At 34.2% G+C, this 24057-nt stretch overlaps 1 protein-coding gene across 6 annotated transcripts in view; it reads right to left on the minus strand.

The window, feature by feature from the left end:
- Positions 1 to 24057, minus strand: part of LOC126735603 (WD repeat-containing protein 81) — a 295976-nt gene that overhangs the window by 245539 nt on the left and 26380 nt on the right. For all 6 annotated transcript variants that reach the window (XM_050439654.1, XM_050439652.1, XM_050439651.1 and 3 more), the window contains exon 6: positions 12642 to 12802. In XM_050439654.1, the coding sequence (XP_050295611.1) occupies positions 12642 to 12802 (161 nt within the window). The remainder of the gene's footprint in view (positions 1 to 12641; positions 12803 to 24057) is intronic.

The raw sequence follows: 24057 nt of genomic DNA on the forward strand, positions 1-24057 counted from the left end.
AGATCCATAGCTTTTAATATATCATTACCAAAGTCATACCTTTTTAAAATCTGCTTCTATATAAAAATCTAAACATCGGGTTTGCAATATATGTTTTTGCTCTACAGATAATTTGTTTGACAAGAGATATGGTATAAGTTTAGCCCCTAAATATATGTTTTCTAAAGGTTTGAAATTGTTTGGATTTGTAACATTAATTTTTTCAATAGAATATTGATTTAAAACTTCCTTTTTAATAAAAAAATCTAAAAGGGTTCTATAAGTATCACACATACGTGTGTGCAAATTGTATAATTTAGGCTCAGCAGACTGCATTTCCTTATTAAGGCTATTAAATAATGGCAAAACATGTTCCAAAAACAACAGAAATGCTAATGTTAAGGGATCTTCTAATTTGTGATAAATATTTTCGGCCGCTTGAAGTTTATCACTTGCAATGGCATCGACAAAATATAATTTCAAAGCATTATATTGCTCAATTATTCTACACACTACAGAGTCTAAGGACAACCAGCGCGTTTGGGACGGATGAAAAATCTTGTGAATTTTAGTATGAGTGAACTTCTGAAATTCCTTAAGAGTTTCAACTCGTTTAGGACTATTACATACATAATTGTAAATATCACGTACACAATCCTCCGTAGCTCTTGGAAGTTTTAGACAGGCATAGGAGGAACACAAATTGAAGCTGTGACATATACATTTTATTAAAAAAATTTTGGGAATATCATTCTTTAGTCTTGTTACAACCGAATTTTGTTAGCATACCATAACACTTGCACCGTCCGAAGCAAATCCTATGAGATTTTCTAAATAGGGAATATATCATTCTTTTTAAAGAAATTCACAATTTCTCCATATATATCCGAAGCTGCTGCATTTTTCATTGGAACGAGTGTTAGAAATCTATCATGAACTCTAAAAAATATATTATTGTTATACATGTAAGAAATCTCTAATATTTCCTAAAAAAACTCACCTATTTTCATAAAAATATCTACCAACCATTGCCAAATGTTTGATGGTGCTTAAGTCAGTCGATTCGTCAATAATCAGCGAAAACTTTACAGTTCTTAAAATCCTGCATGTTTCTTCAAAACTGGATACGCCTATGACATTTTTTATCAAAGCTGTTGTCTTAGTTCGGCTGCATTTTATATTTTTTGCTATTTCCGAGTCCGTGCAAATGTTTTTTAAAAGAGAAGGAATATGTTCGGTCAGCTTAAACGGTAAGTTATGCTCAGATATTATAAATGCCGAAATATATAAATCTGCGTTCTTGGTTGCCGGGTCCATTATTGTTTTATTTTTACCTTGAGCAATAAATGATGTTAATGTTGCCTGACTAGTAGAATCAACCGCCCTACACTTTTTTCTATGTGCCTCACTATCTTGGTGCCTTACTAACTGTAATTTTCCTGAACTTACATTAATACTTTTATTACATATTGTACAATACCCCTCATTTTTATTTGCACTAGGTGTTCAGGCAAAAACCTATTATATCAGAATTAATTCTAAGTTAGACGTGACAACGTTGCGCTTTATTTGAATAATTCGGTTCGACGAAGCCAGCGCCGCGGATGGAGGTGTGTGCTACTACGTGAACCAAGATGTCGGTTGAGCTTGTATTTGCTCCGTGTTATTTTTCCATTTTTTTGTATGTTTTTAATGGAATAAAAGTAGTGCCAACCTATACAGTCCATTATTACTTTGAACCAGCCCAGAACATGGTCCATTCGCCGGATTTTTTGATGGTAAGAAGCCTGGAAACTGGTATTAAATTGGTTTAAACTTGGCTGTGCAGACACGTCACGTAATCGGCGTAGCCCGTTGAAGAGCAGAGGACAACCAGTGGCGACTCGTGAATGGCGTGGAGTAAGACTTTTTAAATAAAAAAAAAAATTGGGTAGTTTTTTGTAATTATTTGTGTCAAAAAAAAAAAAAATGTCTGACCTAGCCCAATTAAAGTCAAAAAGAGGTGTTCTCAAAGGCCAGCTTACTCGCTTTTTAACTTATTTTGAAAGTGTTAAAAAAGAAAATGAAATTTTGGGCAATGATGTTCTGTGCCAATTGCGAGTAAGATTGGAAAAAATTGAGCCACTTTTTGACGATTTTAATGAAGTGCATATTCAAATTGAATTGTTAGATACCTCCGATTCAGGGGATATAGAGAGAGAAAATTTTGAGCAAAAATTTTTTGATTTAATAGGGGCTGTGAAAAACTGTTTAAATTTCCATAATGAATTAGAAATGCCAGAGGCCTTGGCAGATGCTCGTAGTAATAATAGTAGTAACAGGTTTCGAAACAATAATTTAAATTGTGGTAATTCTAATGAGTTTCTATCCTTGGTAAAACTTCTACCCATAAAAATACCAACATTTGATGGTAGATATGATCATTGGCTAGAGTTTAGGGATACGTACCTTGCGTTGGTTCATGAGAATAACTCCTTATCAGAGATACAAAAATTTTATTATTTGCGCGAAAGCTTAGAAAAAGAGGCCGCGGAAGCCATTAAATCAATAAATGTATCTGCAAATAATTATCAGATTGCTTGGCAATTTATTACAGAACGTTATGAAAGAAAACATTTAATTATCCATAAACATCTTCACGATTTATTCGAATATCCTAAAATTCATAAAGAATCACACGTAGAGTTACGAAATATATGCGATTCCTTTATAAAACATTTAAAAGCCTTGAAGGTATTGGGGGAAAACACCGATTTATGGGATCGCTTAATAATCTACATTATCTGTAATAAACTTGATGTAATTACAAGGCGCTATTGGGAAAACTATAAATGTGTAGGTGATTTGCCTACTTTTGATGATATGGTTTGTTTTCTGAGACAAAAAAGCGAACTTTTAGAAAAAATGCACTATTTTAAAACCTCTAAAAGTAGTTCAGAAATTGTAACTTCTAAAAAACCTACGCGTAGCTATGGTTTAGCAGCGACAGATGATATGCAACCTGAGGTAACGTATAAATGTTATTTTTGTGAAGGTACACACGCAATTTTTCGTTGTGATGATTTTTTAAAACTCCCTGTCGTTGAGCGCATTTCAGAGGTTAAACGTTTAAAACTGTGTTTTATATGTTTGCGTAACTCTCACCAAGCGTGGAAATGTAAAATGCGTAAATGTTTTAAATGCAAAGGTGCGCATAACACAATTTTACATTTACCAGCTAAAAAAGAAAATTCCCAATTTAATTTGCCAAATACAAATAATGCGACAAATAATTCAAATCCAAGAGACGCCACTGTTCCATCGTCATCAACAGCCGCTTTGAACGCCATCGCGATCGGACCCGAAGCCCGCGTCGAGAACGACAGGTGCCACGAGAACGACGATGTCACGCTGGTCACCGGAATAGAGGATTGCGACGTTGCACGATTGTGCGGTTCTTCCCAGATATTACTATCGACGGTCGTTGTAAATTTAAAGAGTTTTGACGGTAAGTTTTATGAATCGCGCGTGCGTTGTTGGACAGTGGATCGCAGTCTAATTTTATGTCTACGAAAATGTGTAAACTACTGAGTGCAAGGCCACAAAAAATTGAGCATGTTGTAAAAGGAGTAGGGCAAACTATAACAAACATAAATAAAAGAGTAAGTGTTGAGTTAAGCTCTAAAAATGTTGAATTTATTACGCGCTTAGACTGTTTGGTTGTGGCTGATATTATTTGTAAACTACCTAGTATAAGTTTTAAAAAAGAAAATTTAAAAATTCCGAGTAATTTTTATTTAGCGGATCCTCGATTTAATGTCTCAAATGAAATCGATCTTTTATTAGGTTCGGATGTTTTTTGGAGAATTTTAAGGCCCGGCTATCATACTTTGGGTCCGGACTTGCCCATATTAAAAAATACGGTGTTTGGGTGGGTCGTTGCAGGTAAATTGACTTCAACGGATAAGAACTTGGGCAAAACGATAAGTTGTTTATCCTTAATTGAATCAGAGAAGCCTTTAGACGATACACTTACTAAATTTTGGGAAATTGAAGAGGTAAAGTTATCCAAAGAAAAGTTTACCGAGGCAGAAAGGTACTGCGAGGATTTTTTTGAGAAAACGGTTAAAAGAGATGCAACTGGTAGATATGTGGTAAAAATACCATTTAAGCAAGAAATTGAAAACCTGGGATCTTCGAGAGACAAAGCTTTACACAGATTTGATTTGCTGGAAGGGAAATTATCAAAAAATGAGGATTTGAAACAAGAATATTCGCAATTTATGTCGGAATACCAAGATTTAAACCATATGTCAGAGGTGGACTTCCAGAATTATGAAGGATATTTCCTTCCCCATCATGCGGTGCTTAAAACTACCAGTGTTACCACAAAATGCAGGGTGGTATTTGATTCTTCTTGTAAAACGAATAATAATTTTTCGCTGAATGATGTGCAATACGTGGGTCCCACTCTCCAACACGACATATTCTCAATTTTAAGTAGGTTCCGTTTACATAAATATGTAATGACTGCAGATGTGTCTAAGATGTTTAGGCAAATTTTAATAGCACCTGAGCAGCGCAAATATCAAAAAATATTCTGGCGGGCTAATAATAATGAAGAATTGAAAGTCTTTTCACTAAACACCGTTACTTATGGTAACGCGTCGTCGCCATATTTGGCTGTAAAATGCCTGTTTCACTTGGCTGCTCAAAATGAAAAGGAATTTCCTCAGGTTGCCAGCATAATAAGAAGAGATTTTTTCATGGATGACCTCTTGACAGGCGCCAGTGACAGAGTTGAAATTTTGAGTTTGCAAAAAAATATAACTAAAATTTTAAACTCTGCTGGTTTTCAACTTAGGAAATGGTTATGTAATGATAAGGCCATCTTAAAGGAGTTTGAGCTCTTCAGTGATTTAGATAATAGTGTGGTGAATATTGGCGAAGGAGAGCAAAATAAGACATTAGGCGTTTATTGGGACTCCAACGATGACATTATTACCTATAAGGTAAATATTTGCAATGCATTGCCTCTAAAAATAATATCCAAATGATCCATCCTGTCAGTAGTTTGCCAAGTGTTCGATCCGTTAGGCTTGGAAGGACCTATCATAATCAAGGCCAAACTTATTATTCAAGAGCTTTGGAAGGCAAAAGTCGGATGGGATGATGAAGTTCCTTGTGCAATCTTGAAATTATGGTCCGATTTCCAAGAAGATTTGGATTATATAAACTCTATTAGAATTCCGAGACAAACAGTTTTTTCTGACTATGTTAGATTGGAGCTACATGGATTCAGCGATGCTTCCGAAAGGGCCTATGGCGCTTGCCTGTATATTCGTTGCATTATGCCCTCAAATGTTTTTATTTCAACCTTGTTATGCGCAAAATCGCGAGTTGCTCCAATCAAACAGATAAGCTTGCCTCGTTTAGAGTTGTGTGGTTCTCTTCTTCTGGCAATTTTATACCACAAAACAGATGAAACACTGGAGTTAAGGTTTGATCAGAAATACTTTTGGACAGATTCCCGAATTGTTTTAGCGTGGATCAAGGATACCCCTGGACGTTGGAAGACATTTGTAGCGAATCGGGTAAGTGAGATACAGTCTCTAACCAAGGATGGTTCTTGGGCTCATGTTAAGTCGTTGGAAAATCCAGCCGATTTATTATCCAGAGGAAGTTCGTCCAAGCTATTAATTAACAATGAATTATGGTGGAGTGGTCCAGAGTGGCTGAAAACAGATAGTAGCCTATGGGAGTGTCCCAGTGTCCAGAATATTGATGTGGTTCCAGAAGAACGCAAGACTTTATCAGGTTTGGTAGTCGACGGTGAAGAATCTGTGCTGAACTGCTTGTTAAATAGATTTTCTTCCTTTAGATTAATCTACAGAGTCTTAGCTTATGTTTTAAGATTTGTTTTTAACATAAAATGTAAACAAAATAAACAAAAACGCTCAGGTCCTCTAACCTCTGATGAGATTACCGCAGCTCAGAATTTGTTAGTGATGCATGTTCAGAAACAAATGTTTCCAAAAGAGTACCAATGTTTAGTCTCGAATAAGCCGCTTTCTAAAAGTAGTAAAATTTTATCTCTTAATCCCTTTTTAAAAGACAATTTAATTCGCGTAGGTGGTAGATTAAGAAACTCTGACCAACCATTTGCAAGAAAGTACCCCGTGATTCTGCCAAATGATCATATTTTAACCAAATTGATACTTACCTATGAGCATGAACGCCTCTTACATTGTGGGGTTCAGATGTTGCTTTGCTCTATTAGAGAAAATTATTGGCCTGTATCGGGTAGGAAAAATTGTAAGGCTGTTATTAAAAAGTGTTATAAATGTTTTAAGGCCAATCCTAAGCCAATAAAATATCTTATGGGTGACTTGCCTAGCATACGTGTAAACGATTTTGTTGTTTTTTCAAACGTGGGTACCGACTTCGGTGGTCCTTTTATTCTGAAGGATAGAAAATCTCGAGGTGCCAAATTTTCAAAGGCCTATATATGCCTGTTTGTTTGTATGTCGGTAAAAGCGGTTCACATTGAACTCGTTACAGAGTTAACTACCGAGGCCTTTCTTGCTGCATTTAAAAGATTTGTAAGCCGAAGAGGAAGGCCAGTTAATATCTATTCAGATAATGGCACAAACTACACCGGCGCGAATAATGAGCTTATAAAATTGTACGATTTTTTAAAACAAAATTTTAACGAAATTTCGAATAAGTTCTCTGATGAAAGGGTTAACTGGCATTTCATCCCGGCAAGGTCGCCAAGTTTCGGAGGTATCTGGGAGGCAGGCATTAAATGCGCGAAAACTCATATTAAAAGAGTAGTAGGTAATAACTCGTTAACATTCGAAGAATTTGTTACGGTACTGACACAAATAGAGGGTGTTCTCAATTCGCGTCCGCTTTGCCCGATGACGTCAGATCCAGAGGATTTATCAGCCCTGACACCATCCCACTTTCTAATTGGCAGGCAGTTGACCGCATTACCAGAACCAAGTTTAACCAATATAACAGAAAACAGGCTGAAGAAATGGCAGTTGTTGCAGTCTATGGTGCAGCATTACTGGTGCCGATGGCACAAAGAATATCTGTCTGAGTTACAGACACGAGTGAAGTGGCGACAGAAGTTTCCTGAGATGTTACAAGTGGGCTCGTTAGTCCTACTCAAGGAAGATAATATGCCTAGTCTTTCTTGGCCTTTGGGTCGCATCGTACAACTTTGTCCTGGGTCTGATGGTGAAACAAGAGTAGTTAAGGTAACGGTGCGTGATAAAATACTCTCCCGAGCAGTGAATCGCGTGTGTATTCTACCATCAGAAACAAAATAAACTTAAATTCAAGCAAATAACTTGTATTTCTTTTCTCTTAGTTAATTTTGGAAATGTTTTTGAGTTGCGGTGATAGGTAAATAATAAACTGTCTATACGTACTATCACATTTATTTTATTATGTCACTAGTAGATACTGTGTTTATGTTTAGTTAGTACTATATGTTTAGCATATTCATTAACGTTGCGTTAAGGTTGATAGAATGGGCTAAGCATAATTAATTAAGTTAAGTGTACTTTTGTTACTGGTTTATTAAATTTAGCTATATAGGTTTAGTTTAATTGCTTCCTTAGAAGTACCTATTACACAGAATCTTATCTAATTTTTTTTTGAAAGTTAATGCTGTTTGTTGAAAGTATGGGTACTTTCAAGGCGGGCGGTGTATGTTCAGGCAAAAACCTATTATATCAGAATTAATTCTAAGTTAGACGTGACAACGTTGCGCTTTCTTTGAATAATTCGGTTCGACGAAGCCAGCGCCGCGGATGGAGGTGTGTGCTACTACGTGAACCAAGATGTCGGTTGAGCTTGTATTTGCTCCGTGTTATTTTTCCATTTTTTTGTATGTTTTTAATGGAATAAAAGTAGTGCCAACCTATACAGTCCATTATTACTTTGAACCAGCCCAGAACACTAGGCACTAACCAGTTTTTAAACTCAATTTGCCATTCCTTCTTGTACTGCTAGTTGTATTTTCGCTTTTTAATATTTTTTGATGAGGTGCCTTTATTTTCTTCATACGAACTACAACTAATTATTTAAGACTACATTGAAAATTCCTTATAATAAATTTACAAATAATCGCTTACCTCATTATTCTAAAAGTTCAGTTTTTTGTAATGCTTATTAATAGATATATTATATTAAAGAAGGTCACTAATAACTTTGCACTAATCTCTGTTAACACATCGAATATCTCTAATTCAAATACAGTAAGTAAATAAACGGCATAAATCTAACTTAATTCGACAATATTAACAAGTGTCGACAAACACAGCAAACTAATGCTCTTGTGAATCCCCGCTATAGTCACGGCCGACCAACCAGGCAGAGCGATCAGTATTGGCACTTATTGCATTTTCGGCTTGTTACACGGGTTGTTAAAAATAAAGTTTGAATTTACATTCTTCGTTTTCCTATTAAAAAATTTAGAGTATACTTTTATAATTTTGTATAGTTACTCATTTTTTAAAACCGTACAAAAAACGGTAGATATTTTATGTTTTGCGGTAGAGCGGTAGACAAAACGCTAAAACGGTAGATCTACCTCAAAAACGGTAGATCTGGCACCGTAGAAACAAGAAAGCGAATGAATTCGCAAGAATTGGGTCACTTATTATACCCACAGGCACGAACCCTTCGAAATCAGTAAGAAGAAAATCTCTTACGTCTTGAAAGAGACAGTTACAGTTTTCGTGTTTTCTGTAGAGGGCGCTTGTTGCGTTAGTTTTTAAAAAGTATCAAAATAAATTTCTTTTTTAAATTTACATAAAAAATGTATACCTTATTAAAGTCGCTAGGAGCAACCATTTTCGACATAATCACCATTTTTCAAAAAAATGTTTAAAATAGTATTTATTTACTACTTAATTTAAATCGCATCTTTGGCAGTTGGCGTTGGAGACGAGTGTTTTTATTTATGTCAAACTTTTTGAATGTAATATAAAACTTTTAAAACGAGTAAAAAAGTTTTTCTCTTAAGTTTAATCATTTCAAGTAATGCCTAGGCATAATTTGTTTATCAATTTGGAGATGCGCGATATGCTTTGTGTTTACGCGCAAGTAAATTTTAATGGACGGCATGCAAGACGCAGGTATCAGGAAATATTGCCAGATAGACAACAACCAAACCATAAATTATTCTAAAGAATTTATAGTCGACTAGGAAAAACTGGATCATTTCGGCTAAAAATGCCTTTTTTTGGGCCGCCCAAAAAATATTTCCCAAGGACAGGAAAAAGAAATTTTAGTCCGCGTAGCAGAAAATCCCGGTTTAAGTACTAGGCGAATAGCGGCAGCTACGGGTGCAAGCAAATCAGGTGTTGGTAAAGTACTTCAGAAAGAAGGCCTCTATCCATACCACTTTACACCAGTTCAGTGTTTGATCTCACCTTTCTGTATCTTGTCTTTAATCGGCTACTTGCATCCTTTAGCCGTTCTCTGAACATTCAATCATATCTTATCTAATATCGTTCACAAACGTCTGCAAAATGTACAACTGGGATCCCTTTTTACCTGATGTAACCAAGAAAATGGTCGTGAAGTCTTTCTATTAAAATCCTGGTATTAACCCCACGATACCGTAACAAATAAATGTAGAAGTGAAGTATAGCGGGTTAAGGACAGAAATCAAACCTCAAGATTTGAAATTAGACGACGTTTCGACGTTTATTTACGTCTTTTTCAAGGCTGAAAAAGATACAATTGGTACAAAATGGTAAAAGCAATAGTTATTAATATAATAGTTGAGAAACCACCGAACAAAAACACAAATAAAACTGAGAACAAAGCATAAAAGTTAAAATTAAGATGACTTACCAAATTTACATTAGAGGTTTACGTAACAATTAAAACCTAATAACATCTCCATCATACATACACCACAGATACGATTGTTATACATTAAAATATGCAGCACAACCGTTAAGTAAAACAAAAAAAAAAAAAAAAAAAAAAACACACAGTATACATAAAATAAAATTGGCTTATATCACAGAGAGAGTGCCTCTCTCTATCAACTATCTTAAACGCAATACCAGTGAAATGATACACATCCAACTGCATAATTCTGTTAATCACCGAACCGATACTCAGGGCCTAAGTACACAATATAATCACATTTTAAAGCTGTATAAATCCAAACTATAAAGTACTTAACTTTTCAACGAGCCCAGGTAATATTAAACCTATTTTACAGATATAAAAAGAATGTGCATCATTCCTGCTTTATAACAATAAATTCTGCGCACAGTTACTACTAAACACTGACTTAGAAGGTGCTATTTTTTTACTATAATTATTATACGTACTACTTATTCATTGTGAATCAATCTGTGATATAAGCCAATTTTATTTTATGTATACTGTGTGTTTTTTTTTTTTTTGGTTTTACTTAATGGTTGTGCTGCATATTTTAATGTATAACAATCGTATCTGTGGTGTATGTATGATGGAGATGTTATTAGGTTTTAATTGTTACGTAAACCTCTAATGTAAATTTGGTAAGTCATCTTAATTTTAACTTTTATGCTTTGTTCTCAGTTTTATTTGTGTTTTTGTTCGGTGGTTTCTCAACTATTATATTAATAACTATTGCTTTTACCATTTTGTACCAATTGTATCTTTTTCAGCCTTGAAAAAGACGTAAATAAACGTCGAAACGTCGGCTAATTTCAAATCTTGAGGTTTGATTTCTGTCCTTAACCCGCTATACTTCACTTCTACATCTATTGGAGGGACGTTAATTTTTGTACCGTAACAAATAAAGTTTCAAAACCTTTCTCTAGGATTCACTACTCCTAGTCGATTTGGTCTAAAGCATCATCTGTTCTCATTGCATTCTAGAGTCTACTGAAGACTGCTTTTAGATTATCTAAAAGTCCTCGAACAATCTCATTGCCTAATATAGCATAGCATAGATGTCTTTCCACCATCGAAAATTCAACATGTGTGATAAGTTCTATTTGGTATAGCCTGGAGAATTGGTTTGTATGCCAACGTGCTGTCTTATAATAATGGAGATTATAGATGATATGACTTAATGATTCCGTCATTATCAGGATCCCTAAATTCTTTCCAGAAGTGTCCATTTTTTTGAGAAACTGGTTTTAACAAACGCTCCTTTTTCTGCTTCTTCCTCAACCTCGAAGAATCTTCTTGATGGACATACAAGCCCGTATATAAGTCCTCGCTAATGTATGCCATTTGCAAAATACCTTAGTGATCCCGTATGTTCTCAGACAGTATCGTTAATATGTCGCAGATCCACTGCTTATTAGCAGAGTGTTATTCACAGACGAGGCTATATTTACTACACGCGGCGTATTTAACTTTAGAAATGCTCATATGTGGGATACTGAAAACCCCCATTCATTTGTCAGTCGTCATTTCCAGCATGAATTTAAAGTAAACATTTAGTGTGGTATTATTGGAAACCATATAATAGGCCCCTATGAACTACCACCTAATTTAAACGGAGATTCGTACTTAAATTTCTTACGAAATGAACATGGAGGTCTTTTAGAAAATATACCATTAAATGTTAGGCAGAACATGTATTTTATACAAGATTACCTTGACGAAAAATATCCCGAACGTTGGATTGGCCGTGGAGGACTTTTGCTTTGGCCCGCGCGTAGTCCTGACTTAAACCCCATGGACTTCTGTATCAGAAAATCCCGATTTTTTTTGAATTTGAAATCAATTGTTTATGATAGTCCTATAAATAATCTAAACATAAAAATTGTAAATTCTGTAAATATGTAAAAAAATAATGAGGATCTTCTTTTTAAAATATTAAAGTCATTTGTTAAACGTATTTCAAAATGCATTAAAGTTAATGGAGGGCATTTTGAACAATTGTTATAGTTGCGTTATTTGTATGCTTCTTTGTTTATTATTATTGTTTCTGGTATATTTGTTTGAAAATAAAATATAAAAAAAATAAATAAATATCACTTACTTTGGTTATGATATAAGAATTAACAAAAAAGTCGTAATATTTTTTTTATTTATTAACTATTCAAATTTTACATAAATATCAATAATCTTAGGTATTAATTTTATTTTATTCAGGATTGCATTGCTTAAAATCTAGTAAATTTAAATCATTCACATATTATAAAAACAAGTACGCTTATTTCGAAAATGGTTGCTCCTAGCGTTTTTAATAAGGTATAATTTTTTTATGTAATAATAAAAAAGGAAATTATTTTATTAGTTTTCAAATCAATATATGGAGCTGCAAAAAAGTTAGGGGATTTAAAAAAGTAAAAACTAACGCAACGAGCGCTCTCTACCGAAAAGTGTTTACGAAATTTCATAAAAGACTCGTACGTTCTAAATTTCATGTCAGTGTGTCATTTGGTTTAGGACCTATGAGAAAAAAAAACGATTAATCAAATAATACTTTGACACCCTGTATTTCAGTTACTATTAAAGTTAGGATAAGGCAAGTTGACCTCAATCACATTATTTTGACGTAAGGAATCTACTGTTGTTTTATGTCCCATTACTTTCGGGACACTCTGTATATTTCAGAACCTGACAGAATCAACAAAAATTTCTAAATTAACTGTTTTTTTTTGTTACATTCAAACACGTCACAATATTAAACTACTTACTTGGGTCTGAGCATTTTCATAAGTTAGATCCAACTGTCTATCCCCTTTATTTAGTCTATATTTTGATTTTTTTAGGTCCCTCCAGTTTTTTCCACATTTCGAAGCGAAGTCTGTCACCCAAGGGAATACATAGTGGCAATTAGGATCTCCTAGTTTTCTTCCTAAAAAATTAAATGATTAGTTTATGCGAAAGAACTTAAAATGAAATGCATAGGAAAGATGGCCATAGAATGTACTTAAAATAAAAGGTAGTAAAAAAACACTAAGATAATCATAAGAAGAATCATATGAACAAATTCATACTATGCATTAACACGTTTTTATTTTAGTAAAACCAAGAAATTTGATAGTACAGGTACCCCAAAAAAGATAAATAATTAAGGTAAGTGTGGTCATAGTAAATATGCTAAACCCAACAACAGCTATCACAGAGAAGTGACAGGTTTAAAAGTTGTGAATTTTTCAATTCATTAATTTGACTTTTTTAAATGCAAAAAAAAAAATGGATTTTTAAGGTAAGTTTTTGGAAATGGGGGTAAACTATTATTAAAATCAAAGAATGTTAAAAATTAGTGATTTTTATGTGTAATAATGCTATACAGAGTGTCTTATATAGCGTATTGATCTCTCTGAAAATATAGATATACAGGATACCACATCGAAAACAATCCTCAGCAAAGGTTAAATATACATGTATGTAGCGTATGTAGCGCATAACTCGGTTCAAACCAATTTATTTCCAACCCGTGTGAGTCATACCTACTATCCAACCACAAAAAAAAATTACTAAGTTCAGACAAGCAAATTTTGTTTTAAAAGATTCAGAGATTTGGTGGCCGCCAGCTTTTAGACAGTGGAGAAGGTAGTGGGAGAAATTTTAATAAGAGCGCCACTTGATTTAAATATTGTACATCAAACCCTGATATATTATGATGGTAATATAAGCCATTATATTATTCTTAATCAAGAAAATGATGACCTATATTTATGCTTGTACCTAGATCCTAAAAGCTGAAAATAATTTGGGAAAAACTCAAATAACAATCCATAGGTCCACCAGATTGATATAATCATCCAAGAATTTACATAGTCACTTCCATTTATATAAAAAAATTTAATTCCACTGAGATATTTAAATTTAGATAATTATTCAAAATGTAATACTGTAGTATTTTAAATAAATAAAAAATTGATAAAAGAATTAAAAGTTACTTGAGGTATGCTTAAGGCGAGGAATTAGTAAAAAAAAAACAAATCCGCACTGAACTACTGTTCAAGAGGAAAATCCAAAACGTGATCACGTGTTGTTTACAAGAAGTATATGTTTGGAGCCTAATTCACAATACCTCACTGGCCCTAAATACCTTTTACAAACTCTAGTCAAGTCACATTAATCTAAATAAAACTTTTAAATAGTAAGGTTCAAATTTGAAAGCCTATTAATGGTATGTTGGTGCAATAAAACCTACTAACCAACAACCAACATTATGACTAAATATGTTAAATATGTAGCAAATAGCCGATCCCTTACAAGGCGATTCAGGTTCAATGTCAAAATCAATTCTGTCGAAGCTCGACTCAAATAAAAACCCTTAGGTTAATATTAATAGACTTAGCAAGAACCTCTTAACGTTTTTGTTTTGCATAAAAGAAAATAAACCCATAAAATTCAAATTAATAAATGAACCCCCAACCCTAAATCAAACCGTTCAATAAGAGAAAAATAAAATAAAATGTGCAAAAACTTGCGTGTCCTCTAATCTCTTGTGTATTTTGGCTAAGGTAGCTTAACTCGACAGCTCTGGAACCAGTCAGCTACAACCAGGGTAACGACCACATGGGCAAGTCCATTTCAGGCAGGTTCCAATCCAAAATCGCAGAGCCACAGTACAATGCTCAGTCCAGGCTGTGTTGAGGCTCACTTCAGCCGGTTGCCAACAGTGTTGGGATTACCAGAAGAAACCAGAGAATAGGAAGAGACCAGAGAATAGAGGAGAGAATGAGAAAAAGGAGAGGCCTCTAAGGTGGTGAGAAAACTTGGGAGGAATATTTTTCCATTCAACCGAATTCCCGGCAAGATGAACATAAATTTTCCTTAAAACTACAAAATGTCGACTGTTCTTTTTGATAACGGGATGGCTACAGGCTGGACAAGGAACTGACAACTCACCAGACAGTGACAGGTGACACTGGCAGTGAACTTGTCACTCTCTCTCTTCGATACGATCTGACCCTGCCTCTTGGTGCAAACTACTCGGAGCCTCACTCTATCAAAATAGAAATTCCGCAATACCACAGCAAAATGATACTGCTCGGATACTAAAACATGAAAAACTAACAACATTTTCCCAACGGGGCTGCGAAATTCCAATTTTCCTCTTACGTCGCTTTGCCTAATTTATGACGCTCCGTCATACAGCAACGCTGCCAAACCTCCACAACAAGTGTGTCAATAGTCATTACTGTCAATCACAGTCACTGTCAATCGGCTAGTAAGGTTAGAAACCAGATGTCAAGGCACGTTTATTTACTAAAACTTAACTTGAAGAATTGAAGGGAAATATAGCAAGCAAAACTGGGGAGGCCAATTTCAAATCAATTAGGATACCTTGCCCAACATGATTCCGCTATAGAAGAAAGTATTTGTAAGTTTTCCTACACTAACGGATCACCATCTAAAAGGTCTTATTTACTCCACTCATAGCGCAATCTGTGGCACAACAGCACCCTCTAGAAGTCCCTCCATACCCCAGACATATACCGGCCTCATAGAAACTCTTGACAAACAAATCAAAGGTCAGAAAGTTCCCAACACCAGGTACATGAATAGGGACTAAGGAAACATAATACGACTAACTCCACAGAGGTGTGCTGACAGGATAGGGTAGGTAAATACATTCCTAAAAATAATCAAACCCCAAAAGCCTTAAAAAAAATAAATTGCATTACTATCAAACCCCAAATTCCATTTATAAAAACTGTAAATCACACAACCCTTTCAAGCCGATACCAAAACCCATAAACTTTTGCCCGAATTTATATGAAATCCCATGTTACATGCTTAGGGCAAAATCTGCATGTAACAAACCCATTAATTCCATCACTTTAACTTCAACTCTTTAGCAAAGGAGGCATTCAACCTTATTTTTTCAAAAAGATATATGTTATGATATATCTTTTGAAGAGGCATACAATTCTTAAAATACCGACTAGTATTTTAAATCTGGACTACGTATCTCCATACAAGAGTACAGCAACTGTTCAAACAAAGTGTTCCTAGACATGGTGAAAAATATTGGGTGTAATTTGATGGCGTGCATTTCATTATGCGGTTCCATAAATCTTGTGAGGATTCAGGCTGAGTGGCATAAATCTTCCCACAAAAAAATCAAAGGGAGACAAATTGGCTCATTTCGCGGACCCTCTTAAGACGGTCAATAATTTAAAAAATCAATTGGTCACTATTAATATATATATTGAACAAGACAAGCATCTTTTCCAAATCAGGACTTTACTCCCTGAAGTGTGGGGATTGCAATGCAGTATACATTGGCCAATCTGGTAGAAAAATCTCTACGAGCGCGTTCCGACAGACCTAGCCTCACCGCCTAGTGGCACCACTATCGCAAGAGAAATGTACAAAAATGTAGTACATTCTCTACTGTCAAAATTTCAGCAAAATCAAACTTGTAGTTTTGTTTTGACGGCGTGTGAAAACGGTGGCGTCCACAGATTTTAGAAAAATGGAAATGTACATTATCGGTCGGTGATTCGATTTTTGTTTTTGGAAGAAAAATCCGCAGCGAAATCAAAGAGTGCTTGGATGTTGTGTACGGTGACTCTGCTCCTTTGATAGCAATCGTCAAAAATTGGTTTAACGAGTTTCAAGGTGGTCGCACGTTGGTTTTTGATGAGTCACGCCCGGGTGCCCCCAAAACGGCTTGCACGAAGGAAAATGTGATGAAAATCCACTATCTCGTATTGGCAGACCGCCGATAAGACAGAAGGCATCTCAAAAGACCACGTAGGTCATATCCTACATGAAATTTTGGGCATGAGAAAGCTGTTAGCGTGATGGGTGCCACGTTTGTGTACTCTGGACAACAAGTGCAACCGAGAGACCACGTCAGAGCAGTGTTTGACGCTGTTTGAGCGCAATCCGAAGGAGTTTATGCCTCGTTTCGTGACGGTCGACGACACATGGATCCACTGGTACACACCAGAGACCAAAGAACAGTCGAAACAGTGGACTTTACCCGGCGAACATGCTCCGAAGAAGGTCCCATCGGCCGGAAAAGTGATGGTCACTAAGCTAAGGTTTAAGCCAATAAACTATAACATAAGTTCAGATTTTTAATAAAACAATTCTAAATATTATTCTTTCAGATCCCTTAGAATAACAAAATCATCCTCAAGTTAAAACCTTTTCTCTTGAATTTTACAATTATAAAAGCGCCATTTGTTAATTATTGTTGATAGCGTTCGCGAATAAAACAATTATATTTTAAGCAGATTCTTTATAAAATAAAGGTCACTTTTATTACAGATAAAATCTTTATGTTATATTAGTGTTTCTTATAAAATTAAATAGATTTATCTAATGACGCCATTAGATAAATCTACAGGGTGCTTCAGAACTATGGGATCAAACTTCTAGGGGTTGTTCAGTGCAACAGTAGAATCCATTTGAGTATAGGAACCCATGTCCGGAAATGCGTCACTTCGCCACTAAGGCCCTAAAACGCGTTAAAATTTATAAAAAATATTAATTACCTAAATAGGATCTGATGCATTTCTTTTTACCTTTTGTATATGATACCATCACAACAATTGTTCAAAATGTCTTTCTCCAACCTCAATACACCGATTTAAACGCCGCACATGATTTCGGCGGACTACACTAAAAATTTGATCCTCGTTTTGAATGATTTCAAATGCTGCTGTTATTCCAATTAAGTCTAGCTCTGATTCTACTGGAGTTTCGTAGACTAAAGACTTTACATGTCCCCACAAGAAAAAATCGAGTGACGTTAAATCGGGTGACCTAGGAGGCCAAAACACAGCTCCACCTCTGGCAATCCAACGGTGCTCAAACCGCTGAGCCTAATACTCGCGTACTTGTACAGCAAAGTGAGCCGGCGCTTTATCACGCTGAAACCACATTTGCTGTCTAACGTTTGGTGGAACATTTTTAAGGAGTTCTGGGAGAACTTCCTCCAAGAAACGCAGATAAATAGGTCCTGTTAACCGTTCCGGTAGAACTTATGGCCCAATAAAATAATTACAACAATGCCTGCCCATACGTTGACAGACCAACGATTCTGATGTTTTCTTGGAAAAATTGCATAAGGATTTTCTTCATCCCAAACATGGCTATTCCTACTATTAAAAATACCGTCTCTTGTGAAAGAGGCTTCATCGGTCCACAAAACATATCGTAAAAAATTTGGTTGTTTAATGATGTGATCCAGAAGCCATCGACAAAATTAAACTCTAGGATGATAATCGGCTGCAGTCATACCTTGAACTTTCTGGAAGTGGTAAGGATGGAGTTGTTGCTCGTGTAGTACCCGCCAGACAGAAGCGTTACTCGTATTCATATTCTTAGCGGCATCACGTGTGCTATTTGATGATTCATCGGCAACTTGCTGAAGCACCTCTTCTTCAAATTCGACCGTTCTTACGGTTCGAGCAACACCAGTATCATGCATCTTGGTCTTAAACATGCCTGTCTCAGCGAGCCGCCGATGAACCGCAATTAACTTTTTGTATCCAGGATGCTGTCGTTCGGGATAACGTTCATGATATAACCGCGATGCTGCTCGTGCATTGCAGTTTGTTGCTCCGTATGCCAAATGCATATCCGCCAATTCTTGATTGGTAAAGTTATCTATTAGCAATAAATGTTTAAAAATTGTAAGCTATAACATTTTTAAACATGACATTGAGAATTGACATTGATAAGCGTTGATTTTAAACAATTGTTGTTATGGTATCATGTACAAAAGGTAAAAATAAATGCAGCAGATCCTATATAGGTAATTAATGTTTTTTTATAAATTTTAACGCGTCTTAGGGCCTTAGTGGCTGATTCTTCTGTTGCACTGAACAACCCCCAGAAGTTTGATCCCAGAGTTCTGAAACACCCTGTATTTAATTTTACCATATTTAGGTTTATTTCCGCCATGTTGGCTTTTACGAAATGAATTAAATGCATAGGCAATTTTAAGAAAAACATACTTGAATTGCGATAGTTCTTATATATTTATGTACAGTCAACAAAATTGAAAATGTCCCTCGCTCCGTGGCTCTTTACCCATTTACACGTAATTTAAGCACAATTTGGCTACACTGTATGAATAAAGAAAGTATAGCGGCATTTTTCGAAAATAAGTAACGGGGGCTGATGCGGGGGCAGCTTATGCGATCGATTCCATTATAACATTGTGTATAAGGTACCATTGTAAATTTTAAGATCTATTTTTAAGGAGGATTTTTCCATATTAATTGACGGCACGGGGATGCAGGTAAAAGGTATAAGGTGGTAATTATAAATAAATTTGATGGTAAGTAGAATTGTACTGTCTTTTGTGTTTATAAGTGCCTAATCTATTTACGTGTTTAATTTTTTTTATTTTTTAAAGTGTTTTATGTAATATTTTTTCATAATGCCAAGATTGCCTGGACAGAGGGAGAGTATCATGGAAATTCGTACTAGAATTATTGTTATGCATGAGATGGGTGCCACTTTACGAGAAATAGCAATGGCTACGGATCTTTCAGTAAGTTTTTTTTGTATGCATTTCATTTAAATTTTTTGTTAGGTAAAATCTATTTAAACTAAACTATGAAATTTGTCAAAAATCTTCAAAAATTCTCGTTAACTTTCATTTAAAAAAAAAAAAGGTTTGTTTTTATACGGAACCAACTTTTTTGATATCCTGAAATAAGCTAATAAATTTAATAGATCAAAAACGAAAATTATTATCTTATCGTCCTGGGAATCTATTCAAATAGGAGTAATTTCGAGGGTAATTTATAATTTTTTCATTAAATTTTTTATTTAGAAAAATAGCTGAAAATTACATATCTTAAGTTTCATTTATCGATAGATATGTAAAAAAGTTATAAAACTTACCTATATTTTTTAACAAAGAAAAATATACATGTAATTGGATCTATCAAAATAAAAAATGTTTTTGTTTTATTTTTAAAGTAAAATCATTTTAGATATGATTGATTGTTTTTTTTGAGGTAGTATTTTTTAAATCCAAGCAACCCTTATACAGGGTGAGTTTTTTAAAGTGTTGCAACGCGATATCTTAAAAACATTCAAGTTTTTTCTAAATATTTAAAAAACGAAGGTACAGTTTTTTTTTAGATAATAAATAAATTTAATGCAGTACCATACCCTAAAAAAAGTATTAATGGGTTTAAAGGTTTCTCAAAAACGGTAGTCGAATGTAGTATAGATTGGCGATATTTTGAATTTTAAATTTAATATCTGACTCACTACTGCACCAGTTGAGGGTTAAGGGGAGTGGCCCTATTAAAAAATGTTTATTAAAATAATATTTAGTCCAAAACGCACCGTAAGCCAATCCACTACCTATTTACCGCATTATTTGTATCCATCTAGTATATTTTTACATCTGTATTATTATTGTATTTATTATTATACCTGTGAATGGGTTTTTTTATGCCAAATTTAAGCTTTACCTCGTTAATTATATTTATTCGATTTAGTAATATGATACATATGTATATGCATTTTACGATATTAGACTGAGCATTGACATAAGTGAGCTTTGACATAGGTAATTTACGAAAAAGAAGAGAATTCTATCGCCTGCTTTTATTATAATTTAAAATAATTTTGTCTCTTCGCGCCGGTTTTCGCTTTATTTGCTTTTTACCATATATTAAAAAAAGTTGTCATAGAAATATATTTTGCCGTAACGCTCTGAATGTTTTAAAAAAACACCAATAAATAATATAAAATTATATTATTGTTAAGAGACGCTGTTATTGCTTTTTTAGTACCTACTTTATTAACTTATTCTTAATAATAAAATATTTACTGCTATTTTTTATCTATACCTATACATATAGGCCACCCCTTTGCTACTAAAACTGTTGTCACTAACCTAATAGTATAATAGATATCTATTTAATTAATTAATACTAATTACTGCATTTGCTTTTAAACAGGTCAAACAAGTTAGACGCTAGATCCAACGTCAAGAAGCAGAAGGGCATGTAGAAACCAGACAACATCCTGGAAGGAAACCTGTATTGACCGAAAATATGAGAGAAGCTATTGTTACCTAAGTAAGAAATAACCCTTTCACAAATAGCCGGGTGGTCAAAGAAACCATGAACTTGGATGTTAGTATGCAAACAATTAGGAATACTCTTCGTTCAGCTGGAATAAATTGTAGACGACCAGCCAAAAAGGCCAAATTAACGGTCGACAACGCAGACCGAAGGCTTAGGTTTGCTCAAGAAAATATTGACCGAGACTGGTCACATGTGGTATTTACCGAAAAAACGTTTTCTTTGGATATAAGGTCCCATCAATTAGTGTGGAGACCTACAAGTACCAGATATGATTCCCATTATGTCCAAGAAACTGAAAAAAGCGGGAGAATAACATTGTCATTATGGGGTTGGATGACCCAAAATGGACCCGGAATACTGGTAACCACGCCACCCCAAATGAATTCCGCGGACTACGTGGACATTTTGGAAAATTCTTTTCTGCCTTCATACAGAATATTATATCCGGCTGGACCAATATCCTTTATGCACGATAATTGTCCAATTCATACCTCCCGGCGAGAACATGGTTTGAGGAACATCCGGAATTTAATTTAATTCCATGGCCATCCAGAAGCCCCGACTTAAACCCCATCGAAAATTTGTGGGCTGAAATGGTGAATTCTTGGGATACTTTTAATCAAGGCCAAATTAGATCGAAGGAAACGTTACTAGCCCACGCTCAAAGAGTTTGGGAATCTTTTAGAGGGAGACCCGATTTTAGTAATTACGCGGGATTAATGCGGAAAAGGCTGCAACAATGCATTGACGCAAATGGTTTTTATACCAAATATTAATTAAGAAGCCATACCAATACCAAATGCACCCTGTGATATTAAATAATTATTATTAAAAAAAAAAGGTATAAGTTTCGAAAAAAACACAATACGTAGGCTATTTAAAAGTTTAAATAAAAAAGTATTTTTATTGTAGATTTAAATTGTAATTATACTTACTAAAGCTTGTTAGGAGTAGTGTTGAATGTTATTATTTGTTATTAAGATGTTATACTTAAAGAACTGTAATTTGTCATTAAATAGGAAATAAAATTTTCGCTTTGAAACTGACCTTTGATCCATTACTTATACGTTTTATAAGGTTTAAAAAAAAGTAAATAAAAAAAGATACGGGACTACTACAATTTTTATAAATAAAAAAGTTAGTAAAGTTTAGTAATTAAAGTTAACTTCGCTTCAATAAAAAAAAAATATAAAAAATTGTTTTTTATTCAAGAAGAAATCACAAGAGTGCCTTATTTACAAACGGAAATATTACTTTATTCATCACTTCAGTAAAAAAGTGTGCTTTACTCATGAGAACCACATATATTTTTTTCTACCTCTTACCAAAATATAGACATAAACAATTTAAAATATGGATTTGCCGAACAACATTTTGGGTTAATCGAACAAGTGGGGACAATTTTGAACAGTTTTTGTAAAAACAATGTCCACTTAACTTGATGAGTAAAAAAAATTTCAATAACGCAAACTAACTTTCCTAATATGCAACTTTTACTATACGAGTATAGGCAATTTTTGGTATATCAACCAACTTCTTTTGACGAGTTCTACACCCTGTATTTTTATATAGGTATACTTATAAATAAAATGTGAGGAAAAAGAAACAAAAATCTTAATTTTTTTCCCATATTATGGTAGTACTTAGTACAAGTACTTAGTTTTACAGCGCTAGACAGGGTATTCCAAAATAAATAGTTTTGGTAGTATCTCAGCTCGTATTACGTTATTAATGCTAGGAGGCGGTGCTAACCATAGCGCGCTATTTTTTATGAAACCTTTAATGCTTTAAACAGGTTTGAGTTCGCGTTTTTCATTTCCTAGACACAGGATGAAAGAGAAAAATCTCAACATATACCTATCGTTTCTGCTGTAGCACTTAAAGTTTCTATTATTATAATGTTTCCTTTTTTAATGATTACCTATATTTTGGTTTACACTTACTAGTTTGGTTTACACTCACTACTGGTTGCTGCCAGAATTAAAAAACTATTATTTTATCATAGAATTACATCTGTTTGTTTACTTATTTTTAAATACACACCATATATTTAAAAATAAAAAAAACAAATAGGTATTTTTTTAAATTATATTATTTTATACAATAACGCACACTTTAAAAGTAAAAAACAATTTAAAATTTGGATTGGTATTTTTATTTAAGTTGCATTTTATTTTTCAAATGTTGGGTGAGTAATATAAAGTAATACTTTGATAAAAAAAAATTCAAAGAAAACATCGATTAGGATTTTTATGTAATGCATAAAAAAGTAAAAACGATTTTTTTTTCTATTTATTTTGACAACAAGCAGCATTTGACAACAAACATATAGGTTGTGAAAGATCAAGCAAAAAAATAATAATTTGGAGTTAAGAAATATAGTGTCCCAATAAAAAAATAACTGAAGGTAATTTCTCAAAAGTGATGAACCAAACAGAATTTTGAAGAGCGCATTTAGCCAACGTATAAAACACTATAGCGCATTGTCCTAAAAACTTTACATAAGAAAGAAAAAGAAACTGATTGATTTTTTTAATATCAGCTTGCACAGCCACAAAAATATTCGAAACATCCCATTGCAAAAACCCCATCTACTGAAAAATGAGTTCCGTCACCCCTGCCTATTTATACACGACTAAACTCGATCGATACTCTACACCCTAGCGCCCGCCGTACGCTACCCCTTTCAGTCAAAAGCCATGTTGCCAAATTGTAAGGCAACGAAGTCCGAGAGCAGATGCGAGGGACATTTTCAAATTTGCCGACTGTACATAATATAAATGTAAGGCAAAATTAAGCGAAAAAAATTACCATTTTTTTTAATCTTGATTTTAGGAAATTCTTTTTACTTATCCAAAATCTTTAATATTCTAAAGGGGCATCAAAAATAAGATGCGAATATGCACCTATAATATCAGTAAAATTCGTTGCGCAAGACAATATTCGCATGCAAAACCCTAAAATAATGTTTTCCTATATAATAATCATTACAGGTATGATCCGCTAAGCCGCCATAATACACGTGGTGTTATTTTCAATTTCGCCATTTATATTTTCTTTTTACAAAAGGTATAAA

Source organism: Anthonomus grandis, chromosome 4 (genome assembly GCF_022605725.1).
Source record: "Anthonomus grandis grandis chromosome 4, icAntGran1.3, whole genome shotgun sequence".
NCBI lineage: Eukaryota > Metazoa > Arthropoda > Insecta > Coleoptera > Curculionidae > Anthonomus > Anthonomus grandis.